The 27,695-nt window shown below is 36.2% G+C and overlaps 3 protein-coding genes and 1 pseudogene across 3 annotated transcripts; all 4 read right to left on the reverse strand.

The window, feature by feature from the left end:
• Positions 1-1,456: 1,456 nt before the first annotated feature.
• On the reverse strand, positions 1,457-2,827 carry LOC143620177 (F-box protein At3g07870-like). Its single transcript, XM_077091916.1, has one exon. The coding sequence runs from the start codon at positions 2,633-2,635 to the stop codon at positions 1,499-1,501; it is 1,137 nt and encodes a 378-aa protein (XP_076948031.1). The 5' UTR covers positions 2,636-2,827; the 3' UTR covers positions 1,457-1,498.
• A 3,652-nt stretch (positions 2,828-6,479) lies between these two features.
• On the reverse strand, positions 6,480-8,168 carry LOC143620178 (uncharacterized). The gene is made up of 4 exons (XM_077091917.1): positions 8,013-8,168; positions 7,764-7,916; positions 7,459-7,677; positions 6,480-6,621 (listed from the first exon to the last, which is right to left on the reverse strand). The coding sequence occupies exons 1-4, from the start codon at positions 8,040-8,042 to the stop codon at positions 6,538-6,540; spliced, it is 486 nt and encodes a 161-aa protein (XP_076948032.1). The 5' UTR covers positions 8,043-8,168; the 3' UTR covers positions 6,480-6,537.
• A 5,951-nt stretch (positions 8,169-14,119) lies between these two features.
• Positions 14,120-17,041, reverse strand: LOC143620254 (F-box/kelch-repeat protein At3g23880-like). Its single transcript, XM_077091973.1, has 2 exons — positions 17,011-17,041; positions 14,120-15,318 (listed from the first exon to the last, which is right to left on the reverse strand). Exons 1-2 carry the CDS (start codon positions 17,039-17,041, stop codon positions 14,120-14,122), a joined length of 1,230 nt encoding a protein of 409 aa, XP_076948088.1.
• An 816-nt stretch (positions 17,042-17,857) lies between these two features.
• Positions 17,858-19,104, reverse strand: LOC143620179 (F-box/kelch-repeat protein At3g06240-like; annotated as a pseudogene).
• Positions 19,105-27,695: the final 8,591 nt, after the last annotated feature.

Consider the following 27,695-nt stretch of genomic DNA (forward strand, 5'->3'; position numbering starts at 1 on the left):
TATTTAAATTTAAACATGTGTTCATGTTGATTTATTTAATAAACAAAATGGCATTAACAATTCTTTTTTGTTGATTTAACTACATACACAAACATAAATACATGTCTCGTTCGTTCATTTATATTTGTGAACGTCCCTTTACGCTAGTTCATTAACATCTGTTTTATCTTTACTTAATTTCAGGCTCAATAATAATTTTGGTAAAAGAAGTTATACTCGCTTCGATAAATCGGTTCCTGGATGTCTAGAACCAAAAACTTCGCTTAGAAAAAAAAATCAAAAACGTTGGTTATTCGGTTTCTTTGGTTCAATTATGTCAGTTTTTTGGTTATAATTTGGTTAATCAATTTTATGCTCAGCTTAATTTACTTTTATTAAAGGAACTATGTTATATATTCTCTTTAGCTAACAAATTTGGGTGTAAGTATAAATAAGCGTTTAAAGAAACTAATAGGATGAGGTTATTGGGAAATTTTTCTTTGTGATTTAAGCAACTTTTGGTCTAAGTGATTTGAATTCTTTGCATCACACAAATCATGCCAAGAACACATGTCCAAACCATTGGACCTATTTCCCTCTCGGCAAACAAAGCCATGTAAGCTCGTGGAGCCACGAGCTAGCTCGAGTTTTGTACGGGCTGGGTTCAAGCTAAGTGTTACGGCTCGTTAAGTAAAATTGAGCTGAGCTAGATCGAGCTAAGTATCACAACTCGTTAAGTAAAATCCAGCCAAGTAGAGTTGGCTCAAGTTGAGTTCGAGTCAAGCTCGAGCTAGATAAAACTCAGCGTGTTTACAACACTAGCTTTTAGTCACTCTATTATGAAACTTAAAACTTTGGTACCGATTCGGTACCGACGGTACCAAATCGGTACCGATTTTGCTCATCTCTAGCCCCAAACAATCATAAAGCAGCATGTTGTTGACTAGTCAGCATATGGCGATACAACATGAAAGGAGTACTAGACTATATATAGTTTGGCATCAGCCTAAAGACTAGAGTATTCCAAGCCAACGTGACACTGACATTAATTCACATAAGAACCCGAAATCCAATTTAGCTTTCGCATATAAACATCAAAAAACGTAGTCTGGTCACATTGTTAGAATCTTTCATTTTTGTTCATCTCATATCGTGCATTACGTACCCGCTTATGTCAGTTTTCCAAAAAATTAGCTTAGTTATGAAATCTAATTTCATATGTTCTTTCAACTTTTTCTAAAGAGATCTTATGAATAGACATTAGACAAAGAGTACATCATGATGCATCTTTATTTTAACAAATATCTTAAGTTGTTCAAAACGGGTAACACAGTTCCAAATACAAACCAACCAATAGTATCACTTTAAAATAAACAATCATGATCAGTCATATGTATCAAAATATATGAATACGAAACTAGCAAACTATCCAATAGTATTACCACACATGCATGCATCATATTCTACTTAATTACCAGCGTTTACTGAAAAACAGCATACGGAAGGAACCCATGAGCTTCTAACCATAAATCAGCTTTGGTGGCGACGCCGCCTTATCATTGACAGAAGGATTGACTGCAGCTTCATCTTGTTGAACCACAGGCTCGTTTGATTGCTTTTCCAAACAGGGTCCACCAAGATTCTTTCTTTCACTCGAAACTGCAACAGATTCCTTTACAACTTCCTGAATCTGTTCATTTGGTTCAGTAAGATCTGAAAAGGTTTCAGCGGTTTCGGGTTCTTTAGAAACTTCTGAAACGTGTGGAGATACAAGGCTCTGCAAAAATTTAGGGTCAACCGTATATCCCCAACATCGATGTTCCGAAATACGGTAAGGATCTGCATCATCAAGAAAGGGAAACCAATATCTCAAAGTGTATACAACATCATATTTCATATCATCATATGGGATTTCTTCTAGTTCCCACGACTCTTTTACATGGTACATTTTCATCAACCATGTACAGCGAGAATATCCAACTATGCACAAACATTCTTTCACAATCCCCAGGTGGCTACATTTATATCTTGCATCATAAACAGGTTGGGGCATCTCTTTAAATTCCTCTTTACATAGATCATAAGAAATAATTAACATCCTTTTATTTTGATCTCCTACAATCCAGTGAAGTGCACCATTGTATAAGACACCAACCTCATTAATAAAACAATTATAGTTCTCTTCTCCAACATCTCTCCACACATTCGATTTCAAACTCAATATCCGAAAACATGTTTGATTCTCGCCTTTCCAAACCCCTACAATAACCTTGTAATCTTCTGTGAACGAATCATAACCAAAACCACAATATAACGGTTCACCGGTGGGATATGTCAGTTGTCTTACCTCTCTTGTCAAAGGATTGCCTACTATAAGATTATAGCCAGAAGAAAAGATGCAAACAAGGCCATTGGAAGAACCAACAAGATCAGGACTACCGAAAATAGAATGTTTAAACATACTAACTCTTCTATGGCCAAGATTATTGTTGTAGCGATCTTTGTTGTAACTAAGGTTCAGATGTCTATTAATGAAACCAGAACTAGTGATCAAAGAATACCATGACTTACACACGCTCTTGCAACGGATAAGCTCCTTCACGTCTAATTCGATCAGTATCTGCTCAACCACATCGTCATGAACAACGTCTGCCATTGGCGTGGTAATGGTAATGGTTGATTCAGTCGATATCACGCAAGTTCTGAACTTGTAACCCTAATTTTGCTGATTTCGTTCCGTTTATATGTTTACTTAAATAGGCCCCATTTTAATGTAGTTGAAGTTATCCATTACAATTATTAAACTTTTATTAATTGTTTTAGGCCCAATAAGGCTGATATTGATGTTCATCTGACTTTTAGTTGGTGTTTTCTTTAGTGATGTTCGTTGATTTATGTGCAATTATGTTCAATCATTTATGTTTGTGATCCGTACTTTATAAATCAAACGTTTAAGGGTTAAACAGCCTAACTTAACTGTTTTGTTTGCACTTGTTAGGGGTGTGGGGTAGTCCAAAATTCATCACTTGCAACATCTAATGGAGTTACCACTTTCCATCACTAGTGTGGGAATTTTAGTGGGGGTGGTGGTATGATGGTTTGTTTTTTTTTTTTTAATTCTATAAAAAATAAAACAAGATTGAATAAATGTTACAAAAATAAATTAATTAAAAAAACCGAAAAAAAACCTACGGCGCTGCCCAACCCTACTTGTCGCATATCTTGTGTTTGCGTTGAAGTAGGATCGATCTAAAGGGTTCGTCAAGATATTCGTGCGGTTGTAAGAAAAATGTTAAATCGGCGTTTTTTTTCATTCAAATGGTTTATATACGCCTCGTCATGTTTTAATTTTGAATTAAGAGCTAGTTTTTTTCGCTCCTTCGCCTCGGCCATTTCCGCCAACTTAGCCGACTTGTATTCGTTGAAGTCTTCGGCCACTGCTTCCTTTCTTAATCTTGACGATTCCCCATTTTTCTTGCGATGTGGCCGTGTGGGTGTGGGTGTGGGTGTGTCTTCGTCGGGATCATCTCCGGGTTGCTCGTTCAAGTTCATGTCCGGCATGTTGCTTGACAAGCCGTTGGTAGACGTTGTGTAGTTCCCGGACTCGGAAGTTTTTATTTTTTTCGAAGAAGATCCTTTCTTCCTTGGAACCTTCGGTCTGTTCATGTCGACCACGGGAATCGGTTCCCACTTTGGGTGATGTCTCGCGACCTCCCACACGTCCAAGTGGGGAAAGGATTTATGTCGGAAAATCTTGACATAATCACTCAACGCGTTCTTTATGATAGTCGTCTCGCTCGCTCCGCTTTGTGGAGCTCGGGCCTACAAAACATTTAGAAAAATATATATCTTAAAATTGTAAAAATAAAGTAATAAATTATAAAAAAAATTAAACTAATAAATTTTAAAAAATAGTTACCAATTGCATGTATCAAGCATTAAATTTTGACATTTTTCGATTCAAATCTCCCCACTTGGAAGTCATTTGATCCATGTTTCGTTCAGTTGACCCGAGAAGTTTGTCGAAATGTGCAATAACACGTCTCCTTAACATTTCTTTTTTTTTTTGGTTTCCATATTTTTTTGTTTCGAAGGCGTGTAAACAAGCCTTGGTCAAGGCGACCTCCTCCGCGGACGACCAAGGCTTCTTCACGACGGTGCCATCCTCCTCTGCGGGTTCCTTTTCATCCACATTGTCGTCTTCTTCACGAAAAGCACGTTCAAATTGATGAATAACATCGTTATCCTCTAGGGGATCGGCGAACGTTTGAGACGGTTGAGATTGAAACATTTGAAAAACATTATTTGGATAATTTTGGCTAGAAAAAGGTGGAATAAACGGTTGATTTTGATACGGTTGAAAAGGTTGCGATTGAAAAAGTTGGTTTTGGAACGGTTGAAAAAGTTGTGGTTGAAAAGGTTGTTGTTGGGATGGTTGGGTTGTGTCAGGTTCATCTTGTAACCGGAATCTCACCGGCTCGCTAAGATTTTGTCGAACCTTTGGTCGGGATTGGGTTTTCTTTGAACCCGAGCCACGTTTCCTAGAACGCTCCATTAGTGTGATGTTAGAATGTTGTTTGTAGTAGAGGATTTGAGTTATATTTGAGTTACATTTGAGTTTCATTTGAGTTGGATTTGAAGATGGATTTGAGTTATATTTATATAGGTTAAATAAATTTTTTTTAATAGCCCCAACGGTCACCCAAACGTTCAACTCCTCGGGCTCCACCACGTGATGGTCATCACGGCCGCACCCCATCACGAGTGTTGGGGACCGGCGGCACTGTTCCAATGCCCATCACGTGTGATGGGTTGGCCATCACAGACCACCCCGCCCCCTGATGATAAATAATTTTACAAGCTTAAGTCGTTATTTTCATACATGTATTTAACTATATTATGAAAGACATACAATTTTTTTAATAGAGAACTCAATCGACAAAAGTCGAACCACCACAACGAAGGTTACACCGACACGTCCCCATAGGTAAACCTCGTACATCATAGGTAAACCTCGTACATCAGTGCATTGATCACCACCGCGTCACCTAGTTCCCAAGGAAACCCACATAAGTTGTGGTAAAAACCCCGGAGTCGGGATCAAACCTGTGACCTCAAATGCCCCAATTTCTACATTTTATTCTCCATGCCGATGAACCAAAATGTCAACGGCAAATATAATTATAATTATTTATACAACATACCGTTTAGCTTTCTATATGTAACTATAAATTATATTATATGACAAAATTATAATTATTATATTTGTATATATAGATAACATGTTGTTTAGGTTCGTGTGTCTAATTCGGATCGATATGGGATTCGTTTCTCTTCACTCTCTTCGAACATTGATCACCTCCCCAACCTTTGCGGGGCCAACTAAAGGGTAGTACATTCAAAAACGATTTATCTAATAAAGAGAATTCTCTCTAACAGATTTGATCTTGCATAAAACGATTTATTAATAAAACCAACTAAAGGGTAGTACATTCAAAAGATTTAAGTTAGGAAAATCATAATGGGCGTGTGGATTTTGAATTCAAAAGAAGTCATGTATATATTAATACATAAATTAATATAAGTTTAAGAAACCAAACATTAAGCCCAAAATCCAATCCCAGACCCCTATAAATTAAAAAAAAATAGAAAAAAGAAAGAAACCTAGCATTAAGCCCAAAATCCAAATTCTTATATGTTCAATCGATGTTCGAGCACATCAAACGAAGTTTCCATTCTGCGATGCCCTAGGATAATTCGTGAAATCAATTGGGTGTGAAATTGATTAATCGAGACAGAAGCAAGTAGTCAAGCATAGACAAAGTTCGCATTTCACCATTTTATATTTTGTTTCAATTTGGTACTTGGTAGGTTAGGGTTCGGATGATTTATCTCGCAATAAGATATTAGATACACTACTAGAAAATTGTTCAAGTTCCTACATCACTTTCCGTTGGAAATTCGTAGAAAATCACTGTTTCCAACACATTTCCAACAAAAGCGGGTATGTGGGAAAAAGCCTCGTGGGAAATGTTTTTCTACGCATTTCCAACACACTTTCCAACACATTACCTACAAAAATATGTCGTTGGAAGTTTCCAACGCATTTCTAACACAAATAACAAAAACTTTGGTTTTCACTTTCCTACTCATTTCCTACACATATTGAATTATTTTCTTACACATTTCCTACGAAAGTAAATATTGTTTTTTTATTTCTTACACGCATTTCCAACACATTTAATTGTTTTTTTTATTTTTTATTTCGCATTTTCAATGCAGTTTTACATATTTCTTTTGCTGCACATTTCAAAAAGAAATTTGAAAAAAAAACAACAAAAATCTATTATGCTACAAAAACAGAACAAGTTAAATATAAATCAAAACATGTTTTACAAATCAACCACAAAAACGATTACTTAAATTAAAAGGTTCACATAGCATTAGTCTTGTCTTAAGAAGGTTTGTTTGCAAAATAATAATAACTAATTGGCAGGAGAGTGAAATTTGCTTATAAACTCTTCAAATTTTTGAATCCTTTCTTCATTTTCCATATGCTCATTTTCCATTTCTTTCACTCTTTGTTCCAAGTCTTCTCTTGCCTTTCCGTTCAATTTCCAATTGGGCTCGAATTTTTTGTACCTAAATTTTGTTAAAACATTTATAATAGTTAGTAAACAATCAGTACATAATCAGCAAACATACTTTATTAAAGTGGTAGGAATGCAAAAGGGTATTTCTAGAATTAAGAATTATGGTCAACATTTTTATTTGTCCGTCTTACTGGTCAAAAGGGTACTTCAGTTTCAGCCCTAAATTCACACCAACTAATCAATCATAATTCATAAAAATTGATCTAAAGAAAAACATGCTTTACTCAACAAAAATGTAACAAATTCTTCAAATTAAAATCCAATACTAATTATATAATAATCAGAGCATGATGACAATTATATAATAATTAGAGCTAGTTAGGTCTGAAAGTGAAAGTCAGTTTGATTACCCAACTAATATAAACATTGACTGGCCGAATGGTCAACGAATTAAGACCTAACTAGTTCCACCCATGGATCAGGTATCATTGTATCCAATGTTTTCACAACTATATATAACGATCATAGAACAAGTTGGCTTGCTGGCCCTACTAGTAAGATCAGTTTAAAAAGCCGGATGCGTGATAATTAATTTAAAAACTATATAAAATATATAACTAACTAAATATTTACAATGTCAACAAAATAGAGATCTAAGTAAAATAGTATACGAAGGTTGAAATGGACAAATGGTAACTGAATCAATAAATAAGATTTACAGTAAATCTGACTCGATCCTATCAAAAATCCCCCCGGTATATTTAAAAACAGCTATAATTTAAACAAACCGGGCTACTGTGGACATTGATTCCCGATCCAAACACATATACTAATATACCCAATAATGATGATGATAATAACAACAACAACGATACAAAAACAATACCTCTTTTTGCGACCTTCGAGCATCAAAATATGGTCCAGACTCACAAGCTCTAGCTGGTGTCTCGATCACCACGACATGGGGATCCAAAGATCCTATCTCGAATATCCAACTCCTACTTCCTCCTAGTGCCTGCACCTTTGCCCACACATCAGGATCACCCGTTGGATGCTGAGTGAGGTCAGAACCGTACAACTCAATCATACTCCTCATATACTCTGCCTACAGTTCATCAAAGCATTGCAATCGTTACTCAACTAAAATTATATACAATAACTATATGTGTATGATAAAGATAATTAATTTACATATGTTTCTTTTGATTGTTCTGAGCAAAACTCGAACCGTTCCCACTCGTTAATGTCAAGTTCTCCTGCCCATAATCTTGTTTTACATTCATTGGTAAGGTTGGTATCAAAGAACATATCCATCCAGCTGATTTTGCGACCATGTTTTTTTTCCTACACACAAATGAGTAATATAATAAGTGTTAAAAGTACAAAAATCAAAATATTCCATCCCAATTTTACTAAAATTAAGAAATATAATTTGTTTACTAAGTGGATACGACGCTCATCAAATCCCATAGATCCAGCTGTGTGTCAAGATATATGTTCCATCCTAATTGATGCACCCTGCATTTTGTGGAACAAGTTGTGTATTCAGATATGTAATATATAATTATAATGCATATAAAGTAAATTGACCATCCAGAGTTCTATATCCTTTAAATTATAAAAATATCGTCACATAAAACTTAATTACATAATTAAACTGAGCATTCGGATGGTTCAAAAGACGACGAAAAAAAGAAAGACGGGTAACTAATTAAGTGGTGGCTCTAATGATATAAGAACCTTGAGATTAAGACTACAATATTGAATCTACTGTTTTTATTCACATTCAAAATCATAGATTCATAGCCTTTTGAAAAAGCTATTGGCTAAATTCATTGAAGCATATTAACAAACACCTGGCGAGCTTACATGTTAACTAATATAAGAAACATATTCTAAAAACCAATGGATTAACAACTCATTGAGAAATACTAACAAACACTTAGCGGGCATATGTTGTTAACTCATATATGAAGTAGATCTGTTCATATGAGCTTGATTCAAAAAAGAATTAGAACCCATTACCTGAGATAGAAGCCTGTCAACTCGAAACAAACTGAAGCAGGAACTACAAAAATTAACAACAAATATATGATGTTGGAGGTTGATTTAGCGATTTATTGGAACGTGGTTAGGAAGTTCCATCCCGATGAACTGCTGGAAATCTAACCTAATAATATGTTAAAACTTTAAACATACACAAAAAAAAATAAGTTAATACTTTTGACTTGATTTTTAGTATTGTCATTGTCAAAATAAAAATATACGTTTGACAAAACCTCAACGTTGAAACCCGGGCGTTGGTTAAACCCAAACGTTACTACGATGAGTTAACACAGATACGGCCAGTACCAGCTGCGTTCGTTACCAGATAGACACTATTGGTAAAACTTGAGCATTAAACCCAAAAAATTAATTCGTCAAATTAACATATAAGAAAACAAAATATTGAAAATGATGTTTATTTGGTTGGCAAATTTTGTTTTTATTTTAAATATAAATATCGCATATGTTAATTACGTATTTTGAACTTAATATATATGTGTTTATTATCTTATCGGTGCAATTTAGTCGAGCCATTCACGAGCTACTTGAGCCTATATCAATAAAGATACTGAAAGGAGCCAAGCTGCTCACGAGCAACTTTAGCTCAGACCCATAAAAATCTTAAAACGAGCAGAGTCGCTCACTAGCTACTTGAGCTCAGATAAATAAAAAGCTCGAATCAATAAAAAAATATAAACGAGCCAAGTCATTAGTGAGTTATATGAGAACGGATTACTAAGAAGCTTTAAGAGGGTCTATCCTTTGAGTGTGAATGGCGTGAGCCTCAAATATAGCTTCTTTAGTTATTGAGCCCAAGATCAAGCCTTGTATATGATACACATTTAGACTCGTCGAGCCATACTAAGCATCTACGGCGGACTAGCGTTCAGTGACCAGTATCATTTTCAAAAAATAAAAAATCGAAGAAACATTTTGAAAAGAGGAGAAAAACTCCCCCAATTAATTAACTTTCAAACCTCAGAAATAATTAAAAAAACGACTAAGGTATCACTCGAGCCGATCTTAGGCTCATTCAAGGTTCATCTCAACATATATAAAAATAATTAAAAAAATATATGTAAATTAATTAATAAATTCTTAATTAGCTGAGTACAAGCTTAAAAACAACTCACAAGATGGACTCGAACTTTAGAAAATAGCTTAAAATGAGTTGAGCTTGAGTTCGACCTCTGGTATGTTCAAACGAGTTGAGATTGGCTCATCCCTATATAATATTGGGATAATGGGTTTTAATAATCCAAATTTTGTCTCATTGGTCGGTGTTAAGCCAAACTTTAAAGGGATATTGGTTTTTAATACTCTTAACTTTCACCCGTTGGATGATAACACTCCCAACTTTCGATTACAATGGTGATCTTTGTTCTTGGTCGATGATTTCTTTCCCCACCAAGCAGCCATGTTTAAAAACAGTTGAAAAAGAAACGAAAATAGGGATTATCGTGACCTGAATAAGAAGAGTAGCCGGAGGATGAGGAGGAAGCTGTCGATTCTTGTGTGGGAGACAGCGACGGAGGATCGGCTGAACGAGGCGTATTTGAAGCCGGCAGTGGATTGCTGGTTCTTGATCTAATGTGCGGTAGAGGCAAATATGGTGAAAGTTGAGACTGGTGGGTAACAAATCAAAAGTTAGGAGTGTTATCATTCAACGAGTGATGTGGATGGATTATGTGGTAAAAAGATATTTTTTTAATTAAAATTAATATTTCTAATCATATAAACGAACGGAACCATTTTCAACAAAAATAAATGAACTGAACTACTTTACTAACCAAAATAAACGAACCAAACTGTAACCCTGTTAGTGAAAAAACTCGTTGGTAGCCAATAGGTCGAAACTTGGGACACTTGTGGTACATTTATAAAGTGTACGACAAAATGCGAGAGAAACAACGATAAGTTGATGGTAGGGCGCGAGTTTCATCGACGGTTAACCAGAACCTGAACAAAATAGAGAGGGAATTAAGAACAAATTGCTTAGATGAACCTTAAACTTATAAATAAAAATAAATGTTTTGGAAAAAATAAACTAAATACATTCAAAGACCGGCACACGTTAAGCTTAGTTCCTCTATTTAGGGGTGCAAACTAGCCGAGCTCGGGCTTAGCTCGTTGAACTTACACGAAGCTCGAGCTCGGCTCGTTTCGAGCTTTATTTTCAAAGCACGAGCACGAGCTTGGCTCGTAAGTAGATTTTTAAACTCAAGCTCGGCTCGACCTTGGTTTGTTCACTGCACTGTCGTGCCTTCGGACGAGTTTTCACGGGCATTACCCTTAGGTGAGGGTTTTCTCCTGATCGAAAGGTGAGTGTATAATGATATAGTGAGTTTAGTCAGTAACTCATTTGGAAGATTCTTTGGCCGTTAAAAAAAGGGCTCGCGAGCTGGCTCGAGCTCAATAAGTGAAGCTCGGGCTCGGGCTCGATCGAGCTTTTTAACGAGTCGATCTCAAATAGCTGAGCATCTCGACTTGTTTACATCCGGACGTATGGTTCGGATGTTTGATCCCGCGCCTTGACTTTTTTTACCTGTTTGCACGTTGTTGGAATTCAATTGCAAGGTCCGATACGTATATGTATATTATGTGTATATTAATTAATATTAATAAATTCATAATATTGTCATCAACAACTTTTATAGAAAAAATAAATACAAAATTAATACTATTAAAATAAACGTAACCATAAACAATATAATAATAATAACTTATATATAACAAAATGTTGTAATTAACCGTTCCTTAAAATTGCTTGGATAGTTCCAACGCAATTAACAATATTTATTACTTATTATATTTTTTTGTGTTTTTTGTTACGCATTTCTCACGAAAGGTTACATAAAAGCGTACACCTAATTTTTTTGTTGGAAATGGGTTGGAATACTTGTTACACATTTCCAACACAATTTTTTTTTTGTCACTATCTTCCTTTTGTGTAGGAATTTCGTTGGAAAGTGTTGGAAATAACGTTTGTAAGAATTGCGTTGGAAAGTTTTGTAGGAAACATTACTTTTTTCTAGTAGTGATAATTATCTCGCGAATAACTTGGTGATTTATATAAAAAAAAAGTACTTGCTAAAAGTTTAAAGGTCACTAGGCTAAGTTGTGATTCTTTTAAGGTATTCATTATTCCCCTCATATCTTATATATATTTGTTTGTTTAATGAATTGATTTTATGTGTAAGAACAATAATTTGAAAAACTGAATTTAGAGATTATTGAATTGATGTTTAGTTGAATGACTAAATGTAGATCTTTTATTATTTGACACGACCCGAATCAGATCGCCGATCGAAAACTTAGAAGTAGGAAAAAAATTGGGTATCGTGACTTTCGGTCCATTCATACCAAATGTTCAAAATCCGCCATTGGTTACGGGGTTGGCTTGAACAGTTCGAGCCCAAATTGGTTTTGTGAAAAAATATATATATTATTTATTAAATACAAACTAAACAAAAATAATAGAATCTCATATTTTTGCATAATACTTTAAACTTAAATAACGCGATAAAATCGCAATATAATGAAAAAAATTTACAACTCGATCGTGATTTAATTTTTGAGGTTTAACATTTTATGGCTTACCCAAAAGGTCCGCACGGCTCGCAAGAATTCTACGTGTTAAACTTTCTTTTTGTTGTATAGCCTTTTCAAACATGTTGGTTTCCATCTTATATGTAGGTCCCAGTTTGGACCTAGTCAAATGGAATTTGCTCCTTTACAAAATTCGCGATATCTATTGTATCTTTTATTCGAGTTAGAAATGTCACGTATCATGTGTTTAAAAGTCTCTTTTGTTGATTCAATCGTTTTTAGACCGTTTTGTACGGTCAAGTTTAAGATGTGTGCAACACATCGACTATGAAAAAAATACTTTTAAAGATTGGTTTCTATTTTAATTGTAAAGCAACATGTTGTTGACCAATCAACATCTACAATTTGAAAGGAGTCAACAATAAACATCAATGAACGTCATTTTGTCATGTTCATCGGATTGTTGAATCTTTCAATTTTCGTATTCACTCGTTTGTTCATGTAATATAGTTAAATACAAGTTCATCGAATTACTGTTCTTATTCCTTTGTTAATCTCATATGGTTAAAGACAGCCATCCCTAAGCGTTTGGTTTTCATCTAACCTAACACATCATGTCTGAATAATAGTCACGTTTTCAAGATCATAGTTTGATTCTCTAGTTTTGGAAATTAATGTTTGTATTCAAATATTTGAAAAACTATTGAATTGTGACATCTTGGTTCGGTGTTTTAAAAACCGGTTCAAACCGGCCGGTTGAACCGGATTTCGCCCAACATGCCGGTATTTTGAGTCCGGTATTTTTGTCCGGTTTGCTAGAACATCGTACCGGCGGTTTTTGTCTAAAATACCGGTTTTTACCGGCAAAACGGTTTTAGGTCCGATAAATTTTTGATATTTGCGGCCCATATTTTTTCAAAACTACTTTTAACCCAACAATTAACATTCAAACGTGTAAACTTTAAGACTATTTTTTAAAGATTGAATGCTTTTACATTATTTTTTATAATATGGATTAACTTTTGGATTATTTTTTGTTATAAAATCATTTAGTTTTGGGTTATTTTTGGATTAAAGTTACATTTATAGAAAACTATAAGGTAAATTATTCAACCGGTTGAACCTCCCGATATAACCTGGTTCAACCCGTTGTACCATTTTTTAACTCAATCAGGTACAAGTAAAATACCGGTTTTTAAAACATGACTTGGTTTTGTACTTAATTCTTTTCTTATGCCAAATTTCCAACAGTTAGCTTGGTTATGATATCTATTTCATGTTTTCTTTAAACTTTTTCTAAGGATCTTCAAAAGAGTACATGAAGATATATCTTATATTAACAAATAACAACCATTCAATCAGGGCCGTCTTTGAGGCATGGCAGGGTAGTCGACGCTACAGGCCCGACACTCTGCTAGGCCCGAATTTTTTTTTTTTCAAAAGAAAATTATATGTATTTTTATAAAAAAAATATTTATAATCAATGTTTCAACACAATTACATAATCATTAGCTTGGTCTAGTGGTAAAGGGCTATGACATCTAACCAAAAGGTTGTGAGTTCTAGTCTTATAGACAATTTTAAGATTATTTTTATACAAAAGTTTTTTACACAACTCAAATCATAATCAAATAAGCTCATTTAAAATTAAATTGTTTAAATCCAACACAATGTTTCTTTTACTTAAGGGCCAAAAAAAATTTCGCCTTTAGCCCAAAACAATTTTCGCCTTCTCGGAGCCGACCCTGCATTCAATATCACTTAAAAAGAAACAATCTTGTATCAATCTTTTGTATAGAAATACATAAATATGATACTAGCAAACTATCAAATAGTGTTAGTGTGTTACTGCATATGCATCATATTCTACTTAACAGAATTTACCGAAAAACAACATACGAAAGGAACCCATGAGCTTCTACGCATCTTCGTCCCTTTCTTGCCATCCTCAATCAGCTTTGGCGGCCACGCTGCCTCATCATTAACCGAAGGGTTGACTGCAGCTTCATCATTCTGAACCACGGGCTCGCTTGATTGTTTTCCAAGTTAGGTCCATCAAGATCCTCTTTTCCAATCACAATTGCAACGAGTTCGTTAACAGCTTCTTGAATCTGTTCTATTAAGCTCTTTTCCAATTCGGGTGCTCCAAGAAACTTTCTTTCCACAACCTCCTGAATCTGTTCATTTGATTCACCAAGATCCAACTTTTCTTTTAGAACCGAAACGATTAGATCAAATTTGGATTCTATAGCTACTTCAAGAGCATGGGGAGATACAAGGCTCTTTATAAATACAGGGGCAGCCGGATATTCCCAACATCGATGTTCCAAAGTACGGTCAGGCTTTGGATCATTAACAAAGGGATATCCCAATCTCAAAATATCATATTTCATATCATCATACGGGATTTCTACCAGTTCCCACGACTCTTTTACATGGTACTTTTTCATTAACCATACTCCACAACAAAATCCAAAAACGCACAAACATTCTTTCATAATCCCTGGGTAGCTACTCCAAGTACATTTATATCTTGCGTCATTATCAGGTTGTGGGATTTCTTTAAATTCCTCTCTAGATAAAGCGAAAGAAACAATTAACGTCTTCTGATTTCGATCCACTACAATCCAGTGAAGCGCGCCGTTGTATAAGACACCAACCTCATTAATAAAACAATTATAGTTCTCATCTCCAACATCTCTCCACACATTAGATTTCAAACTCAATAACCGAAAACATGTTTGCTTGTCGTCTCTCCGAGCCCCTACAATGACCTTGTAATCATCTCTTAACGAATCATAACCAAAACCCCAACATAACGGTCTACAAATATACGGGAGATATGGCAGCTGCCGCACCTCTCTAGTCATCGGATTATGAACTATAAGATTAGACCTTAACGAGCATATGCAAACGAGGCCGTTCGAAGAACCAACAAGACGATGATGATTACCGAAAACCGAAACTCTTCTATGACCAAGTTTATTACTGTAGCGGTCTTTGTTGTAACTATGGTTGAGGTGACGGCTAACGAAACGAGTACTTGTGATTAAAGAAAGCCATGACTTGCACACTCGCTTGTAACGATTCAAATCCTTAGCATCCAATCGTATAAGTATCTGCTCAGCTACATCGTCATCAACAACATGAGCTGCCAATGAAATCAATAGATATCAGGGTTTATCAAAATCGCCGTGGATTTTGAACTGGTAAACCCTAATTAATTAGTTGATGTTTGAGGTATACGTGTGTTTAAATATCCCGCGTGTTTTTCTTCATCAGGTCGGTGTTGCTGTGGCCCACATGATGGTAATTATTCAGGCCCAGGATATGGCCCAAACCGACTGGGTTAGAAACCGGTTTCAAGTATGTATAGTCTAGCCCTATATAAATCGGTTAGAGTCGGGTTGAAAACAGTTTGGGGTTAAACAGGCAAACCGAATCAGGTTAGAAACCGGTTTCCAGTATGTATAGTCGAACTCTATATAAATCGGTTAGAGTCAGGTTGAAAACAGTTTGGGGCCAAACAGGTTTTGTAAAAAACTTGTATCGCAGAAGTGGTGTACTATTAACTTTCGTACGAATGTAACCCCTATGCCACATAATGGTTGTAGGGATTATATTTCGCGCTGAGGATTTGTGCTTGTGGGCCGGGGTGAATATTGTAGACCAGCGGCAACCCACATAGAAAAAGGATATGTAGATGCAATCAGTATAAAAAAATAATTAAATCAAACCAGCTATCATAATTATAAACAGCTCGTCTCGTCGTAACTTTCTCTTGAATTCTCAAAACTTCTGTCGCACCATCCTTACAAAAGAGTTATTATCTTAAATTTTAAATAAAGTAAAAAAACTAATTAAGCAAAATAATATAAGTTCATGATTCTATTTAATATTTTAAAACTTAGATAACACCATAAAATCGGATTAAATTGAAGAAAAATATGACTTCTAATTAGGGGTTGTTTGGTTCATTCAGATCTGAATGAGTTTGATCTGAATGAGCATATGTCCCATTCAGCAACAACAGTAAGTCTGAATAATTCAGACTTAATTTTAACAATTCATATATTTTTCTGTTTGGAACCAAACAGTCTGAAATCGGAATGAATCAAATGTAAACATCTGAATGGTTCCATTAAGATGTAAACAAACAACCCATTAGTTGTTTGAGGTTTAACTTTTTATGATGTGATCGAACAATCCACGCGGCTCGCAAGAATACTGTGATACGTGATTAAACTTTCATTTTCTTGTATAGCCTTTTTCAAACATGTTACGTGCTGAATTCCATCTTATAGGTACGCTCTAACTACCAAAACAATTTGAATTCACTTCTTTAAAAACCGATTAATCGGTTTCAAAAAGGGATGGGTCCCAAACTGGTTTCGATAAATAAGGGTGGAATTTGTATGCAACCCGAGTGAAAGGGTCGAGTCAAAAATCGATTGGGTCAAACCGGTTCCGCTATGGTTTCGGGTCGGGTCAAGAACCGGTTGGACCAAATTGGTTTTTATGCCCATCTCTAACTTGTGCTCATTTTAATACTTGGGTTGAGGAGAATTCTACAACTCATTTTTGCCTTTTCGCGAATTATTTTGATCTTTATTGGGGATTCGTGAGATACAATAGCACCTGGATAATCGGAGAGTCGTAAAAAACTTATAGTGGTGGCCACTCTCTGAATTCTCAATTGGATATATCTCATACTAGGACAAGAACCTAGTATGCTTTTGTCTAAATTACGAGAACCATAAGAAACAAGCATAATTACCAATTGATTCGGAAATCGTATTATTTGGATGGGGTTAGAAACTGCTGATGACAATTTTCAGTTGACCTTTGAGGGTTGCCATTGGAATTGCGTCCATTTTGAGAAATCAAAAAGTTAAAGTTTTACTCGACCCCAACTAGGGACTCTGCCCCTTGGACTTTGCTATCCATAACACTACTAGAAAATGTCTAATTTCCCACGTTAGAGTGCATCAAAAGTGTGTAGGAAATGGTGGGTGTGACAATTCCTAACCTGAAACCGCAACAAAATAATATAGGTTGTGGTCGGCTGACACAACTTGTTTTAAAAACGTGTCGGGTTTGGGTTGACCTGCTTTTAAAACCGTTTGGGTTAACCAACATAAAATTGGGTTGATCCATTAACCCATTTAAGTTTAAATATTGTAAAATGTCAAGTCTCGGATCGATAATCACACACGAACTAAACAAATAACTCTTGTTTATTAATCAGGAAATCTTACTCAAAAAACTGATTACAACTCTGAAACTCTAACTCGGTTTGACTCTTGCTGAATCCTAACTCGGTTACAGCTGCTCATCATCTATAATGTCTAACCATAACTCGATTTATATAGACTAACCTAATTAACTTGCTAGTCAATACATTACCAAATATAATAAAACCCAAATTGCAACCTCATAAACCCATTACATATTAATGAATCCCACGGGCCCAATAGGTACAGCCCGGTCACCTACATATTAAGTTGGAAATTACTTCCAACAAAATGTTATTTTACTTTTCCCTCTTAAAGTGTAAAACGTAACTTCCAAAATTACTTCCAATAAAAGTCTACTCTTCAACTAGCCATGAACAAATCAACAAATAAATCGATTAATATTACATCCAGAATTGTACTACTGTACTAGAAGAAGTCAACCACTTTAAGACTAAAGACAAGATAGAAAGTAGCAAAATAAAACAATAAAACTATAAGCAATCATTATTATCATTAACATGCAACTGGCTTTTGGTCTGGTATCTTCCCTCATTGACTGAAACATTAAAACACGGAAGTTAGTGAAAATCAAATATTATTTACAAGAACTTTCATATAATGATAAGAATTCCTTAAATAATCATCATTCACAAGTTACTTGAAGATAGATTCATGCCAGAGCATGAGGTAACGTCATCGAACTAAGGACACGAGAAGATAAGTAACTTATGTGATCCAAGAAAATAAGAATATGAAATAGAACCGATGTTAGCACTCCTCTTGCATTATGGGGAGATACAGGGCTCTTCACATATATAGGAGCATCGATGTATTCCCAACAGAGATGTTGGGAAACACGGCAAAACCATGATGCATCATCATCCTTGGGTCTCAAACTCAACCAGTGTACAATATCATATTTCATCTCATGGTCATGAGGGATTTCTACCCGTTCCCACGACTCTTTTACATTATACTTTTTCATCAACCACACATCGGAAGAATTTGCAACTATGCATAAACATTCTTTTATAATTCCCAAGTGGCTACCATAATTATATTTATAACTTGCATCATTAGGCTGAGGGATTTCTTTAAATTCCTCTTTGGATAAATCAAAAGAAATTATAATCTTCTTGTTTTCATCGAGATTGTTAATAATCCAATGAAGTGCACCATTGCATAAGATACCAACCTTATTATTATTAAAAAAACCACACCTCCTTTCACCAATATCTCTCCACACATTTGATTTCAAACTCAGTAACTGAAAACATGTAGTATCCGAGCCTTCCCGAGTCCCTATAATGACCTTGTAATCATCTGTGGATGAATCATAACCGAAACCCCAACACAATGGTAGACCGATATACGGGGGATATGAGAGTTGTCTTACCTCTTTAGTCAACGGATTGCCTACTATAAGCTTATAGCTAAAAGTACATATGCAAACAAGGCCATTGGAAGAACCAACAAGAATATGAGGATTCAAGAAAACAGAATTTTTGAATAAAGTAACTCTTCTATGGCCAAGTTCATTGTTGTAGCGATCTTTGTTATAACTAAGGTTCATATGGCGTTTAACGAAAAGATGACTTGTGATTAAAGAACGCCATGACTTACAGCGCTTGTAACGGTTCAGATCCTTCGAATTGTATCAGTATCTCCTCAAGTACATCGTCATGAACAGCATCTGCCATTGAAACTAACAGGAACCGAATTTGTTGTGGCCCAACTGATGTGAATTAATTGCTCAGGCCGATATCAGCTTCGTATAAGTTCACCCCAATGTATTTTGAGTTCAAGCCCAACATCACAGCCTAATCCACTTACGTTTATGGACTTTGATGAAGTTTGGCATGAACACAAAAAATATCCAGATCATAAGCTCAATAATTGTAATTCTCGTTAGCTTGAAAATTATAATACTCAATTCTTCATGATATAAGTCTATAACAACAAGCTTGGGTATATATACTAATTTAGATTTGAAAACCCAACATGACTAGAATACAAAAACCATAATCATATTCAAATACTAATTAGTAAATAAATATAAATAATAATTAATAAATAAATTCCTTGTTTATCCAAGTTATTGGCTCGACTTGATCAACAAGACACCAGCCCATCATAAGCTCGATGAGTAAAAATTAATATGTAATACAATGTGATATGGACAAAAATTATATATAAATATTATAACTATTTCCTACACTTTCAAATAACTTGAATGTTGTTTTTATTAAATAATTTGTCTAATTGGTTGATATTTGGTTTTTAAAAACTTATAAAGATCACAAGTTAAAATGGGTTATTTACACTAAGTTTTCAAATAAATTTAAGTAACCAAAAAAAAATAATAATAACAATAAATGTGTCATGCAATTAACTTTAATGATTGGATGAAGAAGAATATATGGATTTGGACTCTATACGTGAATTAAAGAAAAAAAAACCTACATCTTTTGCTTTGTATTTTAATATGATATATTTAGGTTACATTTATTTGTTTTGTGTACAACAGTAAACGAAAGATGGACTAGGTGGGCCATCTTTTAAATTAAACAAAGTGATGCACCATGAGGCCCAAGATGAAGAGTTAAAAAGAAACCCTTTGCTATGTATGAAGTGGTCGGCTGCTTTGATAGAAAAAGGAACCTTCTGTCTTGCGACAGAAGGTGACAACAACTGGTAAGGGTAGAGATGTTCAATGAAACCGGTTCCTGGAACCGAACTGGTGGACCCGAACCGGAACCGAACCGGTTCCTACCCTTTTTTTGTAGGAACCGGACTCTATCTGATTCAACCCGATGATCCGTGACCGGTTCTTGCATTTCTGAGTGGGGGTGGGTAGGAACCGGAACCGAACCGGAACCGGTTCTGGAACCGAACCATCCGGAACCGGTTCCTAACCGGTTCTAGCCTTTGGATCGAATATAGCCGTTGGAAATCGTTTTTTTGGCCGTTTTTTGACCGTTGGGGTCAAAAATAGCCGTTTTTTGGCTCCCCCAAGCATCCCACTACTAGTATAAATAGGTATTTGGTGTCATGGGTTCATCACAACACTCAAAACGCAAACCCGAACGCAAAAAAATACAAAAAAAACGCTATTACAACGTTTTGAGTTCTCTAATCTCTTGTTTTCTCTTCTTCTATATTCATATTTGTTGTTATGGATGCCTCACAATCATCGGTTGGTCAAGGTTCCAACGCCGAACCAAGTTTCGTTCGTATTGTACCTCATAATCGTAATCAAGAGATTTGGTGCAATTGGGATTTGGTTGAATTGAGTGACCATTCATTGAAGGCTCGGTGCAAGTTTTGTGGGATTTATTTAAACCCACTTTCGAATTCAAAGTTGAAGAAACACATCGAAAAACCGTATTGCAAGGCGTTGAAAAAGAACGTCGATTCGCAACAAACGCAAATGGATAGTGAAGGCGGAAAATATACATACCAAATTGATCGAGTTCAAGATCGTATGGCGAAGTTTGTGATTCAAGAAGCTTTGCCGTTTAGCCACTTCGACAACCCTCGCTTAACCGCCATGATTCGAGATACGCTTCAACCACAATACACTCACATAAGTCGTCATACTCTTAAACGTTATTGTTTAAAATTGTTGAAGAAGGCCAAAGAGGTACTAATTGCATATTTGAAAATATAAATACGGGAATAAACTTAACTAGTGATGTTTGGTCGGCTCCACATGGTCTACCCGAATCTTATCTTTGTGTCACCGCTCATTGGGTAGACCAGTCATCGTGGGAAATGATGAAACGCACCATTGCTTTCGAACTCTTTGAGTATCCACATACGGGAGATAATTTGTTTGAAATTTTAGATTATGTTATAAAAACTTATAAACTAGAAAATAAAATATTTTCAATGGCATTTGATAACGCGTCGAATAATACATCGGCGGTTGATAAATTAAAATTAAAATATACGCCGATTTGCAATGGTTTATTTTTTCACTCAAGGTGTGTTGCACATATCATTAATTTAATCGTGCAAGACGGACTTGCTTCGGATGAGGTTACATCGGTTATAAACGATTTTAGACTAATGATACATGAAGTTTTTAAGAAAGGTAAAAAAAGACAAATGGAATATAGAAAATTTTGTAAAGATACGGGAAGAAAAGCTTTGGGAGCTAATTGGGATGTACCTCATCGATGGAATTCCACTTGCATAATGTTTCAAAGTGCTTTGAAACAAAGAGAAACTTTACAAATGTTTCATTCTAGTCTTGCCGAGAATGATTTGGCAATCCCCTTTTCAAATGAGAAATGGGAAATTATCAATGACTTATCGACTTTTCTTGAAGTTTTTGAAACATCAACTACGAAACTATCGGGAACGTATTATCCGACAAGTCCCTTGGTTCTTTCGGAGTTATTTTTAATCGTTAACAATCTTAAAGAATTTGAAAATAAAAGTCCAATGTTTTCAAACATCATATTACCAATGAAGTTTAAATTAAAAAAATACTTTCTTGAATTGCCACCGGTTTTTACTTGCGCCGCCGCTTTAAACCCAATGTTAAATGTTACGGGGGTTGAATGTGTGATAGACGAAATTTTTTCAGCCTTAGATATGCATGAAGTTGACCCAAACTTTTCAGAGGCAAAAAATGATTTTAACTTGAATTTTAAATTTATGTATGACTTTTATTTAAATAAATATGGGTCAAACATACACATGCCTATGCCGGGGGGGTCTTCATCAAGTTCAAGTGCTACTAGAGTACGAAATCCCATGATTTGCAATCTTAAAGAATTTGAAAATAAAACGTAACGGCTAAAAAACAAAGGGGTAACACCCCTTCAAGCGAACTAGGAAGGTATAGTGCAAATGATTACTCTACCGGTTTATCCGAAGAGGAATATGGCACTTTTGATGTTTTGGCTTGGTGGAAGGTAAAGAGACCGAGTTTCCGATTCTTGCCACCATGGCCCGTGATTTACTAACCGTCCAAGCTTCTACGGTAGCTTCGGAATCCGCTTTTTCTCTTAGTGGCAGGGTAATATCGGTGAGAAGAACAAGACTAAATTCGGAGTCGGTGGAGATGTGCATTTGCTTAAAGGATCACTTGGACTCAATCGATCGTATTCAACACGTGACCACTCTCGAAGATGAAACACCACTTGATGTTCGAGTGCACGACGAACAAGAAGGCATTTCTACAAGTAATTCCGAGGAAGAAGTCGCAACCTTCAGTAGCTGTCTTCAGTGGCAAACATCTTCAGTAGTTGTCTTTTCTTCATCAGTTAATTGTTTATTTTTATGTTAATTGTTTTTTTTTATTTTTCATGTTATACAAATACGAATCGTAGTTTAGAATCAAAATCGCAAACGAAAAACGAAAAAAAAAAATTTGACACTGTAACCAGTTGGAACCGGTTACGGTACAGGAACCGGTTTAGGAACCGGTAAGAACCGGTTAGATAGGTTAGGGGTCCGAGGGTGGGAGAACCGGTTCGGTTCCCTAACCGGTTCGAGCCTGGAACCGGTTTAAAAGGGGGTTTTGAATATAGGAACCGGTTAAGAACCGGTTCCGGTTCCTAGTCCCAAACCGTTTTGTACATGCCTAGGTACGGGTGTTTGATTGGTGGAGGTTTTAGATGCAAGAGTGGAGTTGGAAATTAAAGGGGTTTGAGTTTTTATTTAGAGTTTGGTCAAAGCAAAGAATTCAAGAAAGCAACCAGGTCAACTTTATTATTGGATGAACCATATTATCTATTTTATCTTTGATTCATCATTTATTATGATTGACTAAACTATTAGACTTCCCGGGTTCGGATGAATACTTTTTAGACTCGTTTTACTTTTGGTTTTTGGATTAGTTATTGATTGGTTCATGTTTGGTAAAGTTTTTATTTTAATTGGTTGTGATGCATATGCGTATTTGATATTAATTTATTATCAATTTATTGTTCCATATGCGTCTTTGTGAATGTCTTTCATGTATGGATGCATATTAGGTTGCTTACTGTGTGTTTGTAACTAGTTTATGGTATATAGTTAACGTATTCCATAGGAGCGGTAATTGAGAGTTTAGAGATACCTTATATTCTGTCACTTGAGAGACCGGGAGGTAATTAAGTGTCTTCTGTTTTGGTCATTTGTGGGTTTGGGTAGTGATCGCACGGGAGTGAGTTACCCTAGATTCCCTTAGATTCTTGCAGATACGAATTATAACCGAATTCAATAAGAATACCCCTTTACGCCTTAGGGTGTTTTGTGATTAGAGAGACCGGGAGGTAATTTAGTCTTTGGGTGCCCTAGCATAGTTAGGTAAGGTGAGACTGGGAGGTGATCCGAACCATTAAACCGTTGAGTTTACATGATACTTAGGGTTCTTAGGTATTGTTGGTGAGACCGGGAGGTGATCTAGCGTACTTTAGTTATTCCCTAAGTTTCATATTTTTAGAACACGATACCAATCATAAATCCAATTCCGAGAGTTTAAGAGTTGACTAGTAGGATTCCGTACCTAGGTAGTTGTTCCCCATATTTGAGTTCCAGTCCGATTTGTCTGTGTCTAGTTTTCGTGTCAGTTTTAGTTTAAATATTATTTAATTTATAGTTAATAATTAAAAAAACACAAAAATCAATTAAATATATTATTTAAGTTATTAGTCAGAGTCTAGGTTAGGTGTCGCTAGTGTCCTGTGGGTTCGATATCCGGACTTCATTAGGCTTTACTACAGTTGATAGGTACACTTGCCTGTCTAGTGGTCTAGCATTAGGATAGTCTAGATTTATAAATTTAAAATTAGAGTGTCTAGGTTAGGTTATATTTTTATAGACCGCGTTTCGCACATCACAATGCTAAGTACAAATCTACCATTCTATATCACTTAATGACACAATCTTCATATCGGATTTTTTTTGTATAAAAAATGTACAAATACAAAACTAGCAACAATTTCACCATCCTAATTCAGTAAAATCAATTAAACTATCCAATAGTATTACTGCTCCAGCTTAGAAGAACTTGATTCGTTGTATAACAAAGGGAAACCACGAAACATCATTAACCGAAATGTCTTTCTGACCCATGGTATCGTGTTTGTTGGTTGGATCAGAGTTTGGAAACAGAGAAATAACAAAGACAGAAACTTGCAGAATGCCTTTTTGTATTATAACTTCAACGATTACAAAAGCAGAAAACAATTGAATACTTGCATAAAAAACTTAAACAGAACAACTACTTAAATAGGCTAAAAGCTAGACTTGTTCTTCCTAGAAAGGTGGCACTCCTCCTTCCTTTTCTGAACGACTCCAACGTTCACACGAACGTTTATTCATTGCTGCTTTCTCGGTCAGCACTACTCCACTTTACTTGTTCAATGCCATATCATCAATCTTAGTCAGCATTATCCAACATTCTCCCCGTTAATGCTGACTTGGTTAAGGTCCTCCACTCCGATCAAGCTCCTCATTTCTTTGAACTTTATACGTGGCAACGGCTTTGTTAAAATGTCTGCTTTCTGCAGCTCTCCCCGTACATGTTCAACATGTATTTGATCCCGATCCACACACTCTCGTATGAAGTGAAACTTCGTATCAATATGCTTGCTTCGTTTGTGAAATACGGGGTTCTTCATCAAAGCTATTGCAGACTCGTTATCAACCAAGAGTTTTACCTTCTGCGCCTCACTTCCAGTCAATTCACTAAGCAAATTTCGCAGCCACAACGCTTGGCAAGCTGCTGCTGTTGCAGCCATGAATTCAGCCTCACAGGAGCTCAACGCAACAGTCTGTTGTTTTTGTGAGGTCCAAGTGATTAAATTGTTTGAATAATAGAACGCCATACCCGTGGTGCTCCTTCTATCTTCAATATCCAGCCCGTGACTGCTATCGCTGTACCCGCACAGTTTTCCATCTCCAGCCTTTCTATACCACAAGCCAAACCCGGTTGTACCCTTGATGTAACGTAAAATCTGCTTTACTGCTACATGATGGCTCGCTTTAGGTTCTTGCATGAACTTGCTCACCACCCCAACCGAATAGCTTAGATCAGGTCGAGTATGAGTCAAGTACCGTAGACTGCCAATGATTCTCCTGAACTCAGTGGCTTCCACTGATCTGCCATTCTCATCTTTTGTCAGCTTCAATTTTGCTTCCATAGGAAATTGTGTATCATTGCACGTTGCCATTCCAGTACTTTCAAGTATCTTCTTTGCATAACCTTCCTGTTTAATGAAGATACCTTGGTCACCTTGCTGAACTTCGATTCCCAAATAGTAACTTAGAAGACCCAAGTCACTCATATCGAAAGCTTGCTTCATTTTTTTCTTGAACTCTTCAATTTCCCTTTCATTAGACCCTGTTACAATTAAATCATCAACATACACACCCACAATTAAAGTTGACCTGTTGTTTTGCAACTTGTATACTGCTTGATCTTGTGCACACTTGATGAAACCAACTTCTTTTAAGGACATATCAAGCTTTGTGTTCCAAGCTCTTGGAGCTTGTCGAAGCCCATAGAGTGCTTTGTGTAACCTGTACACCCAACCTACTTTCCCTTTAATCTCGAAGCCCAACGGTTGCGTTACATACACCTCCTCTTTAAGCTCTCCATTTAAGAAGGCTGACTTGACATCTAAGTGATGAACAAGCCAGTTTCTTTCAGCTGCAATTGATAGTATCAAACGAATGGTCTCCAACCGTGCCACCGGTGCAAACACTTCCTCAAAATCAACACCTTTTCGCTGCACATACCCCTTTGCTACCAAACGAGCTTTGTACTTAGTTACCGAACCTTTCGCATCCTTCTTTACTTTATACACCCATTTTAACCCAATAGCTTTGTTTCCTTGTGGCAGTTGGGTTAAGGACCAGGTGTTATTTCTTTCAATTGAGTCTAGTTCAACCAGCATTGCTTTTCTCCAAGACTCCTCCTTTGAAGCTTCCTTAAACGAAACAGGTTCGTCATCAGCCAGAAGAAGTTCGTTGTCCTCATACAACTTACGTACTTCTTCATCGGTCATTGCAGAAGCCTGTTGATAAACATCTTGAATTTTCTTGAAGCCCTTTGGTGGTGTATGATCAAAAAATCCATCATGGTCTTCCTCATCTTGCATGGGAAATTGAGGATTTTCTTGCAAATTTCTTGTGGGACCAGCAGATGTAGGTGAACTTTGGTCTGCTGGACATGGGGTATTTTGGTTTGAATTCCCATGCAAGTTCTCCATGTGGTTGATATCTTCATTGGGATTTGGCTGTAAAAAAATTCCTGTTGACATGGACCTTTCACTTTGTACCTCCTTCCAATCCCATCCTTTTGTTTCATAGAAGGACACATCACGTGATACAACTACCCTTTTCTCCTTTGGATTGTACATTCTGTATGCCTTACTTCCAGGCTCAACTCCCAAGTAAATCATAGGTCTGCTCCTGTCTTCCAACTTTTGGAAGTTACCTGTTAATTTCATTGCGTACCCAACACACCCAAATACTTTCAAGTATTTTAAGTTTGGTTTCTTCTTCATCCATGCTTCATATGGGGTTCTATTCTTTACAGCCTTTGTAACAATTCTGTTGAGTAAATACACAGAATGGCGCACAGCTTCTCCCCACAATGGTTCTGGCACTTTAAATGATTTTAACATAGAACGAGTCATGCCCATAACCGTTCTATTCCTACGTTCCACAACACCATTTTGTTGTGGAGTGTAGGGGGCTGTGGTTTGCCTTTTGATCCCCATTTGATTACAATAGTTTGTAAAAGCTTGGGAATTAAATTCCCCACCCCGGTCTGTTCTCAACATACTGACCCCATGTTTAGATTGTTTTTCAACTCTTTTCATAAAGATTTGAAACTTCTCTAAAGCCTCATTCTTCGTTTTTAACAAATACACCCACATGAACCGACTAAAATCATCGACTATGAGGAGGAAGTAACGGTTACCTCCCCATGTTTGGGGCGTGATCGGGCCACAAAGATCGGCATGTAGCAACTCCAATGGCTTAGAAGCTCTCCAATTGACTTCTTTTGGAAAACTTTTCCGAGTTTGTTTGGCTACCAAACATGCTTCACAAAGTTGTTCAGGGTGTGAGATACACGGTAGACCTCTTACCAGCTTTCTCTTGGCCATCGATTCTAGCACATGGAAATTGGCATGTCCCAACCTTGCATGCCATATCCAAGCTTCATCGTCCATGCTAGCTTTCAAGCACACTGGTTTTGCAATTTTTAAAGTTATTCTATATAACCTGTTTGCTGATCTTGGAATCTTCATCACCAACCGCTTGTGACTATCGAATACCCTCA

The sequence above is a fragment of the Bidens hawaiensis genome, unplaced genomic scaffold (genome assembly GCF_021521415.1).
Source record: "Bidens hawaiensis isolate Kalapana, Puna unplaced genomic scaffold, B.hawaiensis_p1.1 tig00002553_1, whole genome shotgun sequence".
Classification (NCBI taxonomy): domain Eukaryota; kingdom Viridiplantae; phylum Streptophyta; class Magnoliopsida; order Asterales; family Asteraceae; genus Bidens; species Bidens hawaiensis.